Raw genomic sequence first — 17,002 nt, 5'->3', positions numbered from 1 at the left:
TTTACACAGGAAAACTTAATTGTGGCCTCACTTCTAGACCCTTGAGTTTGTGGTGTCAATCATGTCTTTCCAGTGGTAGGTGGGTTTTAGGGAGTATAAGTGTATGAAATGAGTGCCTCAAAGAGCACTTCTCTTACTAGTGTGATGATTTTGGCTGTCTCTGGGGCTGGGGGGAGAAGGTGTGGTTTGGGGAGAGGAAGAAGGGAAACGTGGCAGGGTATGGTTTGTATGCAAGAAGTGTGGTGTTCCTTTGTCTACGGGAAGCTCTTCAGTCTTCAGCAGCTCTGCCCCACTGAGCAGCCCGGCCCCGGGGTGTGGGGAGCATGCAGGCAGTGCTCACCAGTAATATGGTGCTGTACTTCATTTGCTAGGAAATTGTGCCAGTTTTCAGAGATTACAATTTGAAGAGGCATATGCAGAAACATGTTTCCAAATGTGATGCATATCAAGGAATGTTTTGTAAAGACAAAGTAGTGGAACTGAAAAAATGTCTGTCACCTCAACAAAATGCTTGCAAAAGTTACAACTCAAATGGACTCTCTTGTAAAAGCTGGTTACATGGTGGCACGTCTGACTGGGAGATGGTTTCAATTTCTTTGCAATGCTGAGTTTGTTAAGCAAAAACACAAGTGTAATGTGTCCTGATGGAAAAATGGATTTGTCTAAAATTAGCTTGACTCAACAGGCTGTGGGCAGGTGGGCCAAAGAAGTGGGAAAATCTGTTGAACAAAACTTGGGAAGTAAAGCTGCTATTCAAATTGAAACTTTGGCAATAGATGAAAGCAGTGACGCTACAGGTGTCATTTTCATTAGAGGTATTGATAACGAATACGATGTCACTGAAGACATGGCTTCTTTGGTGCCATGGAAAGACACAACTAAACCTCTTGATTTGATTACACAATATTTAGGCATGTTTTGATCTGGTGGCTCTGGTGAAGAACCAGGATTAAGATCGGGGCAGTGCTGGTGTTTTGGCAAAGTCTTGTTATTTGAGGGCCAGTTCTGTTCAGTGTTTTTATGAGGTAATTATTGATGATACCAAATTGGGAGCGTATCTGAGTGCACTGAGCATGCCATTAATGCAATGGCATGAAATTCAACAGAGGAAATTCTGGGTTCTGCACCTGGAGCAAAGCCATTGCAGGGGAGTTGGACTAGATGACCTTTAATGGTCCTTTCCAACTCAGATGATTCTACGAGTAGGATATATTAAAGAAGATGTAACATTTGTTAGGATAGATGCACAAAACCTGCCATGAACAGGGGCACCCACAACTCGATCAGATGCTCCCACGCCCCATCCAGCATGACTTTTGACCTTGAATGTCTCCAAGGATGGAACATCCATTACATCTCTGGGCAACCTGTTCCAGTGCCTCACCACCCTCATTGTAAACAACTTTTTCCTTATATCCAGTTTACGATAGATGATCTGTATGAGTCTGTGCCTGTGTCTGGCACCTTAGTGTGGTCTTTCAGTACTTAAAGGGAGCTTATGAATTGGAGTGAGGGGCTGTATGGACCGTGGGACCCCAAGCAGGTGATCCTTCTGGTGAGATATTTACATGTATGTTACTGTTTATTCTTGAGCTGAGTCGTGGTCCATTCCAGCCCAAAGTGTTCTATGGTTATTTGAGCAAAGTCCATGTCTATAGCAATTAGGAACAAGATACAGATGTGGTCCACTGCACTCTGCTGCCCGATTCAGGGCTTAAATGTATGTATGTGTTCAAGATGGGGAAGATCTTGAGGCAAATCTGCTCACTGCAAATCAAAAACAAGAAGTATTTGATTTAAAAATATTTCCCTAATATTGGCATAAATTTGAGTTTGTGAGTTTTACACACTTGTTGCTGAAGTGGATTCTGAAAAAGACCTGATCAAAGCCAGGATGTGTCGAGCAAATGCACTCTTCCAAAAGCAAATGGATTCTACCACCGAATTGAATTATGCCATCTCAAACTAGTTTCCTGGGAGCTAGAAGAAGCTGTGAAGGGTTCTGAGTAGTTGCGTGGACTGCTTTTGCCCTCCTGCAGCTGTGAATTAGGTGGAGAAATAGTGCAGCTGAAATTTACGTGGTTTTGTCACTTGAAAGTTCACTGCTGGCATGGAATTCAGCCTGCAAAAGTAAAGAGGTTGTGACACAACATCTGTTTTGTGGACACTGTTATTACCACCAGCAGTAGTGTGAATGCTGAAATGGAGAAATAACTCTAGAGCAGAGCTGCTGTAATGATGCCTTTTTGACCATCGTTCCGTGGATCACAGGAGCTCGATTCCCCTAAAATTATGCTTGGCAGGTAAATTTGAACAAAATACTTATGCTGCTCAGACATCAGGTGGAGCTGGGTTGGTTGGTTGTTTTTTTGTTTGTTTGTTTTTGTTTTCTTTTCTGATAGTTTCTGCCTCGAGATCTCCACAGCTCTATTTCCTTGTCGCATTCTGACTTTTGCTAGTAGTTTTACAGGCAGTATTCTGTAGTACTGTGACTAAGGTTTCTTAAACTCCTATAATTGTTTACATTGCCCTTAAACTGAGTTAATGCAGGCTACCCGAGACATGAAGGGATCTCATGCTGTACTGTACTTTAATTCCCTCCATTGTATTGATTATCCAAACTGATCTGATTCCTTTACTGTGCTTCCTGGAGCTGGTTAGTAATTGAGTTAGTCAAGCAATAACAGCAATAACAGAAACTTAGCTTCATCCTTGGGTGATTGCCTTTGTGTGCCAGAGGCAAGGGAGACTGGGATGTTTCAGATTTTTGGCTGGAACAGTATAACTTCTGCTCTTCTGTGCTGTTGTTAGCAGCTGCCTTTTACAAAGCATTCAAATAATTAGGAAAAATGCGCTTCTTGGAACTTGTATATTTAAGGCATTGATGCCATTGGACACTGACTTCCTGTTTGGAACCTGACCACCGTTTCTTGTCCTGTTCTAAAGCGGGAGGAAAACACTTCCATCCTCAGATAAAGCTGTGACCCTGCAAAACAGAAAGTGCTTTTTGCACCAACATTGAGATGACCTGGAGTTTTGCTTGCAGCACTAAGCAGGTGAGCAACAAAGTAGCTGCCAATTAGATCCAGGGTGTTTCAGTTAGAGACATGCTTGTGACTGAGTCCACAGCTAGTGAGTGAGTGTGTTATTCCTGTTGCTCTCACTGTGAAGTGGTGCAAAGTGACGATACTGGGAGTTCTTTTTGCACTGCTCCCAATGCATGAGATTGATGTTAGCCCACTTGGCCTGCGGGCTGCCAGGCTGACGTGGGTGTTGACAGCTGGTCTTTGATTTTGCTTTTTTTCCCTTCTCTTCCACCCCCTGGTTCTTCTAATGATGACACTGCTTTTTGTAGCTGTGCCAGCTGTAGAAAACTCTTTTTAGATGCTTCTGATAGCATAAACCTGTTGATCAAGAAACTCCAAGGCTCAAGTTGGAGTTTTAGAAAGCAGGCATTCTTTAACATCAGCGCTGGGTGCACCAGGGTTTTCTTCCTACCATGCATAGCTTATACAAGAGATCTTCACCTTATGTACATTACTTGTGTTACATATGCAGATGTTTCCCAGTGGTACGTTACGTATTCAGTGACTGATTCCAAGCAAAACCTCCTGCTTCCTTGGTACACAGAGTCAGCAGAACCTCCTTGGTTCAGAGACGCAGCTCTTCATTGCCTCAACAAATTGCAAGGCTCTCCATCAGAGAACGCCAGCAAGTTTAACAATAATCAGCAGCATTGACACGAGCAGCAGTGCATACCTTCAGGCCATCAGATGGTCATCCTCTGGGATGGCCCTGACTGTGTATGCACTTGCCTGCTGTTGTGCTTGTTTGGCTCATTGGTGATCTCTCAATCACGAGACATCCTCTTATCCTTCTGTCTCTTGCTCTTGCCACGGCAAGTGTGCCACAGTGCTGAGACTGCTCTCAGACACCCAGGCCATCCCTGGCACGCTGCATCCAGTTGCTTGGAGCAATAGGCTGCTGCCCTTTTGCTTCTAACAAAAACAGCATTGAACAAACATTTGCAAGTTTGTTAATCAGCTCTGTCAATTTCAGACAGTCTGCTGGAGTGCCAATTCCCCATAGATTACATGGTCTGAGGTGGACCATAGATTACATGGTCTGGGGTGGAGGTTAGAAACTTCAGAGTGTAACCAAAATTAAATCAGGTAAAAAAATATTTAGCAGAAGAAGCCTGTGAAGAACACGTTCCTTTGAAAAATGAACAAATTCTCATTGTGTGTGGCATACAGGGCTAAGTATCAGGTAAGCACTGAGAAACACACATGCACCACCACCACCACCACCACCACCACCAAACAAACAACACCAAAACAAACGCCAGCAACCCCTGGTGCTATTGGTGGTGCCTTTGTCCTTATGTTTTGCAACCAAGGTATTGAGTAGTTATGTTCTGTTTTAGAGCTGCCCCCTGTTAAGTTTGCTTGTAGCCAGTGAAACTAAATGCTTTTCAAGAGGTCTTTTCTTGTTCAGTTTTGCAGTTGTGACATTAACTCACCAAACCCAAACAAGTAGTGGTAGAAAAGAAATGTATGGTGCGATTTCACTTTTTTGGCCCTGTAGTGCCACCTATTAGTCAGAGTTCATTTATTTCATTAGTTTACTTTGTAAAGCAATTACATAACTGTTACCACAATAGGACTGGAATTGTGTGTAACATTTGCTAAAATAACTTGACAATTTATTTTAAATGATCTCTGTGCAGTAATCTCTTCCGTATAATGGAATCATTCAAATGCCTCTGAACGTTCTACGTGCTGTACTGCATTGAGTTAGATCAATCAAACCTTAATTGCTTCTGAGGCATCCGGACAGCCTTCTGGGATCTGTTGAACACCACTGTGTCACAATAACGTCGTAATAATTGATGTAGCATTAAATTGTGCCTTTGCTTTGCACTCTAGGATTGCAGTTTTATTAGCCGAGCAGGCAAGGTGGAAAAATTGAAGGAAAAGAGAAACGAAAGTAAGTTGAACACCAGCGGGTGGCCATTAACTTTGGTTTGTTTCTGTGCCTATGTGGTTTATCATCCTGACACCTTCTGAATGCTTTGAATAGCCTGTCCTTGTTTTGCACAGTTTCTCTTTCCCTGGGCTTTATATACGTAGAGTGGGAAAGAATATATGATTCAGTACTCAATTTGTCAGCCTGAAATACTTCATGTGAAATTTGGTTTGATGGCTTGGCCACTCAGTGTGAAAAGTATCGCTCCCAGGTAAGCACTTGGTTTCCCCCAGGCTTCTTTCTATCCAAAGCAGTGACTCTTGGTTCATTTATGTTGGAGAATTTGCGTATGGATACCAGTATCGCCTCTTTTCCCTTACCAGGGGGGATTATTGCTGTGTTATGGCTACTTGGAGAAGGGCTGAAGTGACTTTATACTTTTGCTTTTTGTATATGCGTGGTAGTGAACAAAAAGGAATTACTTAGCACTGAATGTGGCTTCAGGGGCTGCATTCATCTTTGTAGATTGTATGAACTAGACAGGTGTAGTTCTCTCATGGTATTTGTTGATTGAAGAGGCAGACTGATAGTCATCAGAGGTGAGAAGACTGTTAGTAACAAAATATTTTGTTTTTTTTTCTTCTCTTTCTGCTTAATACCCTCTGTAACCCATTGTTGCTTCTATCTTTGTGAAGTTTGCCTTCTTTCCTGGTCTCGTTCCCATGATTCTTCTGGAAGTCTTTTTCATCACTGCATACCGGGCTTCTCTGGCTACATGCCTGCCCTGTCATGTTCAGCAGATGTCTTACCTCAGTGCAGGTGTGGCTTTGTAAAGGCCAAGTTTTGGACCTTGAATATAATCCATTCTGTCTTTCCTTCCTATTAACTAATTAAGTGCTTTTTTTCCACTGCCTGCTAGGTAGCTGATGTGTTTCTGACCGGCATACAGTAAGTTGGTCCTTGGATGAAGAAGTGTGTCTCATTTAAACCGGACCACGTCCAGGATCTCTTATGATAATCACTGTTGTACTGACATGAAAGATGGGGGAGTTGGTGATGCTGCTGTGAAGCAGCCATCAGGACGTTGTTCTGTAGTGTCAGAAAGGCAAGTCACCTTGTTCATCAAATGAACAAGAAGGGAATAAGACAGGAAAGAGAGTGGTTAGGAAGCCATGAAGAAGTACCTATCAGCCAGTTTGCTTGTTGGGCTTTGTGCTCATTCCAGCTGTGCTTTTGCCATCCCTCTGCTCCTTCCAGGAGTGGATGCTCTTGCTCATCCTATTTTAAGCACCTGCTTGTGCACAAAACCCTGCTGCCTGCACGCAGTGTGGTTTGGACAGTTGCAGGTGCTTGTCTGAGTGGGTGATGCTGTGCTCTATAGAGAGCATATTTTCTGTTTTGTCTGACATCAAGAAATACAGCTTTTCTGCAGTCATCTCCTAAAAGGTGAGTGGGAAGGCAAGAAGGGATGCTAAGCTGCAAAAGTAAAGGAGAAAAAAGCACACTGCTGCCTTGGGGTGTTCTGCCTTGTTTTAAGGCAGGGGGGTCTGAAACCTGATGAAAATAGCTGAACATGTTCTGCTTTTACACTTGAAACTGGATAACTGAATGGGGGAACATGTTGGAGTGTGAGATGGAACTCCAGACCTAGGGAAAAAAATGGTCTGAACTGTTAGGGTTCATGAGTGGAAGACAATGATATTAGAGGGCTGAACACACTTCCATGGCTTAAACTGGCAAACGGAGTGTTGGAGGTTATTGCAGAACTAGGGGAAGTCTCTTCAGTCCACTTAAGGCAAGGGCTGCAGAACGAGAAGTGAGTGCTTGTATTTCTGATTCCGGGGGCAGGGGAGAGCAGGATTCCAGAGTCTTGACCTTGAGGTTCGAGGGGTGAAATACAGCTGTTCCCCTGGTCGTTTGCCTTGTCTGCAAATGCTGTTTTATCCCGTTCCCTTTTGTGTTTTCTATATGCTGACTTCTTTTGTCTTATTGCTGAATTCGTAAAACGAGGGGCGGACTCTAAGCTGAAAAGCTTAGGGATAGGTGTGGAAACTGCTCTTTGATGAGTGAACTTCAAGTAAATTAGAGCAGAGGTGTGGCTTCCGCTCTACTCGGGGCATTTCTGCCCCAGGCTTCTGTGTTGTGGGATTGGGGGTATTGTGATCAAGAGGATCGGGAGTTCTGAGAACAAATTCAACCAAGATTTGGTGTCTTACTGGGCACTCCATTTCTGTATTTCTGTAAATGGATTTACAAATAAGCCCTACTGTTTCTGTCTTACTGGAACTGAAGGAACCGGGTGTTATTGAAATGGGAAAGATCAGGCAGTAGGTCCGTGTGAGCCCCTTAATCTGCTCAGTGTAGTCATGGTTCTGTTACTGCTCAATGCTGGTATGACCCAAAACACTGTAATGGCAATGTTCACGTATGTTACATGAAAGTATCACCCAGAACAAGAAGTGATGCTTTCTGCAGATTATCTTTTTTTCTGTGCTGTTCCATGGTGTAGCTGTTAGGGTGTTTGCTGTGCTGGATCTCATCTTTGTGTTACTTAAAGTTGGTCATAAACATGCATTCAAAATCCTGCTTTAACTGTTTGCTTGTTCTCTCAGCTTTCTATTCATTTTTCTATGGCTCTGTCTTTAATATTTGAAAAGCACCACTGCGTGTTTATTTTGGCCTTACGCGGATGCCAATGAAAGACTTGGTGATAAAAAAAACCACCATGTAAATACATGACCTTGACAGCTCATTAAATAATGAATGAGGTAGTTTCCTTCATCTGGGGTACTATTTTAACATTTCTCCAAGAATTTTGTTTATGCTTATTAAGGTACCTCTGAGGATGTCCCGGCTTTGTGCATTTTTTTGCTATGAATCTGTTTTTTTTGTTTGTTTGTTTGTTTGTTTTGGTTTGGTTTTGGTTTTTTTTTTTTGTGAATGAACTCAGCAGTAACTGAGGACAGGCAGCAGCCTGGAAGCTTGCTGCGGCTTCCAGTTCACTTCACTTCTGCTTGACGTTCTTTGCAGAGGTGGTGCTCTTGGGCAGCGTCACGTTAGCAAAGCCTCACTGCTGAGTGCCTACCTTGACCTTCGGAGTGTGAGGCGGTCTGTGACGAGCTTTGCCTTGTGGGCCAGGAGTGTGCTGCAACGCCTTGTCTGCCTCCGCCAGTCCGGGTTTCCAGCGAGCAGTTGGTTGAGCAGGGAGGACGGGGGAACCCGCGAGCATTGCAGTCCTTTCTTCTACCAAAAGATGGAGTGAAGGAGCTACTGAACAGCCTGTGCGGCTAATAGCTTTGCTAAGCAAGACGGAACTTTTCTGCGAGGAAGGAAGGTTTTCTGTTGTTCTGTGTTAAATCTTCATCCGTCTCATAATTTGTGCAAAAAGTAATGAGGCAGTTTGTTATAATGAATTGACCAAGCTGGCTGGTAACAGATGGGCTGGTGAAAAATGGGTTAATTAGGAGTCTTGTGTAATCAGTTCTGCTTTCAATTATTTCATCCGCTTACTTGTGAAAGGGATATTTTAGAATAATCCTTTCACCTCTTGCAGGAAAAAGAATGCCTGTGCTGCTGCTGATCTGAGTTTCTGCAAATGCTGAGATCCTTGTCAAGTCAGACCAATTTAGTCTTGGCGTGCCGTCCTTACAAATGGAGATGCTAACATTTTCAGTAGTGGAAGGAAATTCTTTTAGTTGCTATGGAACGCTAAATTTCTTTGGCAAATGAGACGACTTCTGTAAGCATAGCTGGGTCCATAATTGTTGTTTTCTGCAGGTTTTTCATTTCCATTGTTCGTGCCTGAATTCCCTGTGAGATGCTGGCAAGTGAGCTTCTCCCATCAGCTGCGTCAGCGTGAAAGCTGTACCTCTCCTGGACTTCATTCTTCTGTCTTTGCCACTGTGCTTGCTCCACTGAGTGTCTGTCTTTGTGCCGAGGGACTCTCCTTATCTCTCTCAGGTCTGTGTGAGGTGCCTTGATGCTATAACTAAGGTGGTGAGTTAGGAGGTGCCAATCAGAATCACAAAATAAGAAGTACTGGAAAGACAAATTGGGTTTAGTTGGAGTCTGAAGCCACAGGGGAGGAGCCGTGTAACTCAAATTCATCAGGTAAATGAACTGCAGACAGGTATTGTGGGTACAACTGGTCCCAGCATGGCCTTTTAGGCTCAGTAACACTATGGTGACTTTTCAGAGGGTTTGGTAAGCTGCTGTTCTTACAGTGGTCTTTAGGATATTGTACTGCATCTAATGTCTGGCGTCTTCCATTGCCTGCATTTTCTTCCCCAGCACTCCTATTTCTTTGGAGAAATCTCACCTGCAGGGGCAATCTCATTTGGCTGCTTCCAGAATGTGTTTTTTCAGTCCTGACTTTTTACCTCTTTGGAGAAATGAAAGGAAGAGGAGTGCTTTTAGCTTTAGAAATTTCCAGTGATGCGGATTTTCCCTTTAAATGTCAGCAACTTAGAGTATTAGGGCATAGGCAGAATGTCTGCTAGGAGCCATAAGTGAGACAGAGGGGTTAAATGACTCCCCCCGGGTGCGTGTTGGAGGTTGGTGTAAGGTTGCAGCTCAGAGCTGCAGAAGTTGGGTTTTAGAGCCTTTTTCAGGGGCACCTGTCAACCCTGTACGATCAGTTTTAAACATAACACGGGTCCCCTGTGTCCAACAGAAAAGTCCAAACCAGCATAAGCACTAAGATGGTAATGGCAAGGAGAAGTAGTGGTGATAGCAAAGCGGAAGGTTCTGATGATTCGATGCATTTTGTACTTTCTTTGGTCACTGCAAACACTGACAGCACTAATTGTGTGCTACCAGATGATCTATTCAGCTCTCATGCATTTCTATAACTTTTTAACCCATTCTTGTATTTAAACAGAGAATTTACCTGCATGCAGAATGCTCATATTGAGAGAGCAAGAAGGAAAGAAAGCTGTGATAGGACATGGGAGGTGAGGAGTTTTTACTGAAATGGAGTACTTTGCCATATTTGCGTATTGCTTGCACTGTTCTCAGGATGAAAAAGGACTCTTTCAGACTTTCAGCTGTTTGTAGTTGGAATACTTGTGCTTAATTGCTTATTCTATATAATGTGGCTATCTGCAAGAACATGCTTAAATGTTAATGAATTCAACTGCTTTATCCACTTGATATGTATTCATTTTAAGAGGGTTTGGAAGGGTGAAGGGAAGGAAGAGGGATGAAAGAGAGGAGAAGGGATGCTTTGTGTAAAACAGAGATGCTTCTAGAAGTAGATCTTTATCTTCAGGTCTTGCACTGACGACCTTTGAAGTACTACTTAAAATACACAGGTTTATTCACTTATTCATTGCTTAAATGGGAGAAAAAAGATGTTTGGAAAATAATGTGAAACCTGATATTGTTTGGGGAGGTGTATGTTTAGGTTTAGAGGAAACAAAATCAAACTCTCATGGGCTGGATCACGTTGTTGATGAGCGGCTGCAAACCTTGCAACGCTGTGAGGCTGGCCTGGTGTTAACTGTGATTGCCATTTCTCTCTGCATTTTTGGGTGTTGGTCTGCCAGTGTGGAGATGACTAATGTGGTACATACAGCTTAAAGGTCCCAATTACTGTAAATGTTGAAAATGTGCCCTTTCCCTGACATTCCAAACGAACCCTGGCTCCTGTGGGCTGTAGGGGGTGGTGTGTTGCTGTCCATTTCAAGAACAAGAAGTAGATTTAGCACACAGAGGTAGGCCAGAGTTTCATAGAATCACCAAGGTTGGAAAAGACCCACAGGATCACCCAGTCCAACCATCCACCCATCACCAATAGTTCTCGCTAAACCATGTCCCTCAACACAACATTCAAACGTTCCTTGAACACCTCCAGGGTCGGTGATTCCACCACCTCTCTGGGCAGCCCATTCCAATGCTTGACCACCCTTTCAGAGAAGTAGTATTTCCTAATGTCCAGCCTGAACCTTCCCTGGTGCAGCTTGATGCCATTCCCTCTAGTCCTATCATTGTCACACGAGAGAAGAGGCCGACCCCCAGCTCACTGCAACCTCCCTTCAGGTAGTTGTAGAGAGCAATAAGGTCTCCCCTGGGCCTCCTCTTCTCCAGACTGAACAATCCCAGCTCCTTCAGCTGCTCCTCATAAGGCCTGTGCTCCAGACCCCTCACCAGCTTTGTTGCTCTCCCCTGGACACGCTCCAGGGCCTCGATGTCTTTCTTGCAGCAAGAGGCCCAAAACTGGACACAGTACTCGAGGTGCGGCCTCACCAGTGCTGAGTACAGGGGGACAATTACTTCCCTGTTCCTGCTGGCCGCACTATTTCTGATACAAGCCAGGATGCCATTGGCCTTCTTGGCCTCCTGGGCACACTGCTGGCTCATGTTCAGTCTAGCCTCAATCAATACGCCCAGGTCCATTTCCTCTTCACAGCCACTCTGCCCCAAGCCTGTAGCGTTGCCTGGGGTTGTTGTGGCCGAAGTGCAGGACCTGGCATTTGGTCTTGTTGAACCTCATCCCATTGGCTTCAGCCCAGCTATCCAGATCCCTCTGTAGGGCCTTGCAACCCCCAGGCAGATTGACACTTCCAGTCAATTTTGTGTCATCTGCAATGTTACTGAGGGTGCACTCAATGCTCTCATCCAGGTCATCAATTAAGATATTGAAGAGAACAGGCCCCAGCTTTGACCCCTGGGGAACACCACTCGTGACCGGTCACCAGCTGGATTTAACTCCATTCACCACCACCCTCTGGGCCTGGCCCTCCAGCCATTCCTTAACCAGCCAAGAGTGTACCTGTCCAAGCCACAGGCTGCCAGCTTCTGCAGGAGAATACTGTGGGAGGCAGTGTCAAAGGCTTTGCTGAAGTCTAGGTAGACTACATTAACAGCCTTTATTTCTGCTGCCTCTCCTGGCGCACGTGCTGAGGCAGCCCCAGGCCCCAGCCCAGCAGCCCTGCCAGCTCGCCCCAGGGCGGTGGTTCCCCTTCTCGCTCCCCCCCGAGCAGCCAAAAAGATGGCTTTTCCAGGTACCCCAGGGACCTGTATGACAACCACAGTCAGTATCAACATTTCCAAACCGTCCTTTTACAGCCCACAGAAGAAGTTTGCGCCTGTGGTTGCCCCGAAATCCAAGGTGAATCCCTTCAAGACTTGGGGTACGTTGGAGTCATCGCTGTGACAGCCTCCTGGAGCTGGTGCCCAGCGTGCCCAGAGGGAGAGTGGGGGAGATCCCCATATCTGTGATGGCAGAAGAGCTGCCACTGCCTCCTCCTCCCAAGCCTGGAGAGGAACCAAGTTTCTCCTCAAACTGTGCTTTTCCTCCACCCCTGCCACCCTTTATAGAGCCTTTTCCACCAGCCCTACATGAAGTTTTTCCTTCTCCTCCTCCGCCTCCTCCAACAATGTTTGATGAAGGACCTGCCCCACAGGTGCGTGGGAAGATGAACAGCATTGATCTTGAGATTGACTCACTGTCCTTAATGTTGGAAGACACGGAGAAGAATGACCCCTTCAAATCCCGGATACCTCCAGGAGCTACAGGTTCTCTGGAGAAACCATTGGCCCCAAAAGCTCATGTGGAAATCTCATGTGCACCTAGAGATCCTAGTCTTCCTTTTCCTTCCAAGTTCACTCCAAAGCCAAGTGGTAGCTTATCTTCCAAGCCCCCTGCATTGGATGCAACTCCTGCCCCAGCTCCATGGGCAGCTCCACAGCAGCACAAGGAGCCCCTAGCATCAGTCCCTCCACCCCCCTTTCTTCCTTCTCAGTTTGAGACATGCTCTGTAACATCCTATTTTTTTTTTCCTGCTCTGTGCTCTGCTAGTCTTAGTGATGCAACCATGCAGGGCTCAACAACAGGATGGTTTTACATCTGATGCCGCTTATATTGAAGTAATGGAACTGTGCTTTTGAATTAAAATTGACTTGAATTTAAAAAGTATTTTATCCTAAGTACTGTCTGTATATATAAATCTATGGTAGACACCAAAAAGATTTGCTTTTATTTAAAAGGGATATTGCAATATTGACAGTGCTGTTTAAAGTGTGGCGTTCATTTGTAGTAAGGTTGAGGGAGCTCCCACATCTGTCTTCTAAACATAAAATATTGATAGTAAGGTAATCGGAGTCCTTACTTCTTACAGCAGGTTTCGTGAGGCTGTCCCTTGGAAACCTATTAAATCTGAAGAAGAAACCCAAGTGTGGTCTCACAGGGCTGACTTTGAGGACGCAGCGAAAGTCCAGATCTGATACATCCCTTTCCTCTCATTCCTGACATGCATCTTGTGCGGACTTCTGTTTGCCCCATTGTAACATATGCTCCCAAGTTCTGTCCTACTGAAAGCCTTGATAGACACTGTTGCTCTAATTAATTGCACGAAGTGCTTTATTTATTTTTTCCTTACCAAAACCCAAGGCAGCGGCATGAAGCCTGCTGGAGTCTTGTATTGGTTGCTGCTCGCTGCCTCTTCAAATGCTCCAGAGGAGTGTTCCTTATTCCACAGAAATCGCAGGTAGCCGTTCTTCTTAGAGGTGCTTAGTGCTGCTTCCTGCTCAGCCTGGGAAGGTGCAGTTATGCTGACCTTTCCTCAGTACTCTAAGCTCTCTGTAAAGACAGTAAATTAAAATGAAAGCTGAGCCGTCAGCAAACCAGTTCTGCCCCTGCTCAGCCCTCCCTGTCCTGGAAATGCTCTGCCTGAGTGTGGGAAGCAGGTGTGCTCACCTGTCCTGTCTGATGCTGCTCTCCGATGCTGTCTGCGAGCACCTTGTGTCCCCGACAGGGGCAGAAAGCTGGATGGCAGGCAGTTCCCCATCCCAATTCAGGTGCAGTTACTGAGCTCAGGTGTTTCGGGAGGGAGAGAGAATTGGAGGAGGGTTTGGTGACCTTCAGGCTCCCCCCACCACGTGGCACAGTGCTGGCAGAACAGTCTGTGCCTCTTTGGGACCTGCCTGCTCACGGTGCTTGCGCAGCCATGCGGGTTCCCTTTATGCCATGTATCTGAAGCTGCCTTTCTCTTCCAGGCAAAGCCTTATTTCTGCATCAGGATTATTTTGCTCATGTAACTAAAAAGGGGTTTTGCTTACTTTGGTACTCTGGTCCATTACTGTTTCTTCATCTGTGTGCATACATGAGGGCATCCTCATCGCACCCTGTTGGTACTGGGTGTTGGCCAGAGGGCTTCCACCACAAGGAGACCCAGCTGTGCTGGCAGTGGTGCTGCAGAGCAGAAGAACACATGGGCTGTAAAGCTGTGTTGAGCTAGGCCAGGCCCAGAGTATTCAGGGCAGTGCAGGATGGCGGTGGATGCAGAAATAGAACACAGGCTGTGATGCAATTGTTTGGTCCAGTGTAATTCCTACTGTTTCCCAAACCTCGAGCCTCTTTGTGACAGTTTGCAAGCAGATGCCTGGGAACATACTGAAGAACAAGAGAAGCACGTGCTCACATTTTCCTCTTGCTTCGCGTTCCACTTCACCTCTGTAAACTTTCATATCCTCAGGCAGTGCATTCTACAGTGGAATTACAAGTTGCAGTTTCATTTGCCATCCCACAGCTCTTGTATTATGAAAGCTACTGAGCACTTGTTTCCTGTCTACCTCTTCCACAGCTTCTAGTATCTTGTAGGATCTTCATCCTTCTCTTAGCTGTCTCTTCCAGGCACAGCTCTGATGTATTTAGTTGTCCATCTGAATGGAAGCAGTTTCATTTCTTTGGTTATCTTTGCTGTCTTCTGTACTTTTTCTAGTTGGACAGCTTGTTACAATGGGGAGAAAAAGGGGGGAAATTATTTTTAATTGCTCCTACCATTTGTTTTTTTCACTGCTACTGAAGACTGAATTGATGTGCTTACAGAGCTGTCTATAACAGCAAAATCTCGCTCCTGAGTGGTAATGGCAATTCCAAAGTCAATCACAGTGTGTCAGGAGTTAGGATCAGCTTTCTCTGTGTGCATTACTTTATCAGTCTGGGGTTTTATTTCCGGTTTCATCAGAACCTCTGCGAGAACCCTCTGCAGTTCTCTGCAATACAGTGTTATGCTTTTATGACAACAGGTGCTTTAGTGAGTAGAGCAAACTTTGTCATCTTGATGTTTGCCCCCTTCTCCTGGTGATTTCTGAACGCTTTGAGCAGTTCAGCCTGCAGCAGAAATCTATGCTGTGATCTCTATGCAACTGCTGCTAGAGCAGCAGGGAGCACACTGGAGGCTTTGTGGCTTTATTTTGGTGTTGTTCTTATTTGAGCATTTGGCACGTTGGACTCGTGTCTTTCTGTCCCATGACAGGTTACTTTTTTAAGAAGTGTCAGTGGTGAACGTTATTAGAAACCCTATGGAAATTCAGCAGTAGCTTATCGGGCATGTCTTTGTTATCCATGTGCTCCACAACTCCTTCCAACAACTTCAGTAGCTCATGAGTTCTAATTTCCTTCTAGAAACTGTGTTAACTCCTCCTCTGTATGTTCCTCTTCTGGATGTATGCCTGCGTTTCCCTTACCACTCCGTTTTGCAGCAGAGCAGTTGGTGATTGCTGGTGTTGGCTGAAAGCGTGTGGCAGCGGCAGGGAGCGCTGCACGTTCTGTTCCTCTCAGGGCAATGCTGATCTCCTGCGTTGTTTTCCCATTTCACACAGAGAAGACAGGCAATCGTGCTGATGGAGATGGCAGTGCGGGGTGAAGAGCTGCACAGCACTGGGGAAGGGATGTGCCGGAGGAGCGGAGCTGAGCAGTGTGCAGGAGGAGATGCTGGGAGCTTTGCAGGGCACTCAGCGGTGTGCCCGAGAGGAGCGCCACCTTCTCCACGCGCTGCGGAGCCTGGAGAAGAGCTGCCCAAAGTCTCCTTGCGGTGGACGTGGCCTCGTTTCCTTCAGGATCTTCAGTGTCTGAAGGGCCAGCGAAGAGACAAATGGACTGGGGTCTTGCTGCGCTTCCTGAAGGCCTGAGAGAACAGAGGAACAGAGGCTCGATGACAGCTGTGTACCTGCAGGGCGCCCAGCCATCCCCTCCGATAGGAGGGAGCAGGGGACAGGCACGTTGCCTGCCGGCTGTCCGGACATCCCACTCCCTGACTCACGTTGGTAGATGTACTCTGTCTCAGCCTGCTCCTGATCCCTCATGTGCTGCCCTAAGAGTCCTGGTGACAAACAGCCCCATCAGCGACCCCAGCTTCTGCCTGGTGCAGCATGGTGGGCCGGGGACAGGGGAACCTCAGTCTCGTGGCTCACCGATGAACCTCACGGCCTCCCGCCGCAGGGACTCCTGCGGGCTCTGTAGGTAGAGCAGGCTCTGGCCCAGGTACTCCTGTGCTGCACTCTTCCTCCTCCTCTTGTCCAGCTGGAGTGGGAAGAGCGCAGGGTTAGCGCAGGGCGGTCCCGACCCTGTCGTGGGGTGTGGGAATGTGCATACCATGCACTCGCCGATCTGCCAGAACTGTGCTGTCTGTACCAGGTGCTCCAGCCGCCTCCAGCGCAGGAACCGTGCGGCACCAAGGAGGGCTTTCTGGGAGGCCTGCCAAACAGAGCTGAGATGGCACTGCAGCCCAAAAGCAGCAGCAGAGCCCGCGGTCCCCAGAGCCCCTCCGCAGGGAGGATGCAGCAGCAGCGGCTGACCCTGCCGTGGGCTGCAATACTCTTGGTGTCTGGGGGACACCACAGGAGCAGCATCGCCCTCCCCCAAATGAACGCAATTCCCACCTTGGCCACGCTCTCTTCCTCATCATGCAGGTGCAGATACAGCAGGACCAGGCTCCTGCACACCTCCTCCTGCATCTTCCTCTTTTCTTGGTCCTCCACGTAGTTGAGCGTTTCGAGGAAGAGGTCGATGGAGAGTTGCCGCACCGTGCTGGACTCCTGTGGAGGAGGAAGGAAGGACGTCGGTGTCAGCAGCTCCAGGGCCATGGCAAGCAGGGCCAGCACCGCCAATGAAGTGGGGGCAGAATCTCTGAGCTGAGAGGCTGCAGGCAGATCTTGAGGATGCCCCCAGAACTGCTCCAAAGTGCACAAGCTCTGCCCTGCAGAAAGTCTGCCCAGGGCCACTCAGCCCCTGGACCTGGTGAGCGGCCAG

At 46.6% G+C, this 17,002-nt stretch overlaps 1 protein-coding gene and 1 long non-coding RNA gene across 17 annotated transcripts in view; one reads left to right on the top strand and one right to left on the bottom strand.

The window, feature by feature from the left end:
• The first annotated feature begins 3,084 nt into the window (after positions 1–3,084).
• LOC107054352 overlaps positions 3,085–17,002 on the top strand; it is a 68,784-nt gene continuing 54,866 nt past the window's right edge. For all 7 annotated transcript variants that reach the window (XR_005839295.1, XR_005839296.1, XR_005839291.1 and 4 more), the window contains exon 1: positions 3,085–6,414. This is a non-coding gene — a long non-coding RNA (uncharacterized LOC107054352). The remainder of the gene's footprint in view (positions 6,415–17,002) is intronic.
• LOC100859515 (maestro heat-like repeat-containing protein family member 6) lies at positions 13,308–16,999 on the bottom strand. Of its 10 annotated transcripts, XM_040646465.1 has the most exons (6): positions 16,633–16,999; positions 16,165–16,447; positions 14,542–16,073; positions 14,391–14,454; positions 13,667–14,161; positions 13,308–13,549 (listed from the first exon to the last, which is right to left on the bottom strand). In XM_040646465.1, the coding sequence occupies exons 1-3, from the start codon at positions 16,834–16,836 to the stop codon at positions 15,706–15,708; spliced, it is 855 nt and encodes a 284-aa protein (XP_040502399.1). In that variant the 5' UTR covers positions 16,837–16,999; the 3' UTR covers positions 13,308–13,549; positions 13,667–14,161; positions 14,391–14,454; positions 14,542–15,705. The 10 variants fall into 10 exon arrangements, with proteins under 10 accessions (XP_040502399.1, XP_040502396.1, XP_040502397.1 ...); XM_040646462.1 differs by having other exon boundaries at positions 13,667–13,776; positions 14,029–16,073; XM_040646463.1 differs by having other exon boundaries at positions 14,391–16,073.

This window comes from Gallus gallus, chromosome 12, assembly GCF_016699485.2.
Source record: "Gallus gallus isolate bGalGal1 chromosome 12, bGalGal1.mat.broiler.GRCg7b, whole genome shotgun sequence".
Classification (NCBI taxonomy): Eukaryota; Metazoa; Chordata; class Aves; order Galliformes; family Phasianidae; genus Gallus; species Gallus gallus.
This window is presented reverse-complemented; position numbering and strand designations above follow the sequence as displayed.

Coding starts and splice junctions, on each gene's coding strand:
- LOC100859515 (XM_040646459.1), bottom strand. CDS start 16,836: ATGGCCCTGGAGCTGCTGACACCGACGTCCTTCCTTCCTCCTCCACAG. Junction 16,448..16,632: donor AGGAAGAGAGCGTGGCCAAG/GTGGGAATTGCG, acceptor TCTGTTTGGCAG/GCCTCCCAGAAAGCCCTCCT. Junction 16,074..16,164: donor GGAGGCCGTGAGGTTCATCG/GTGAGCCACGAG, acceptor GTTTGTCACCAG/GACTCTTAGGGCAGCACATG.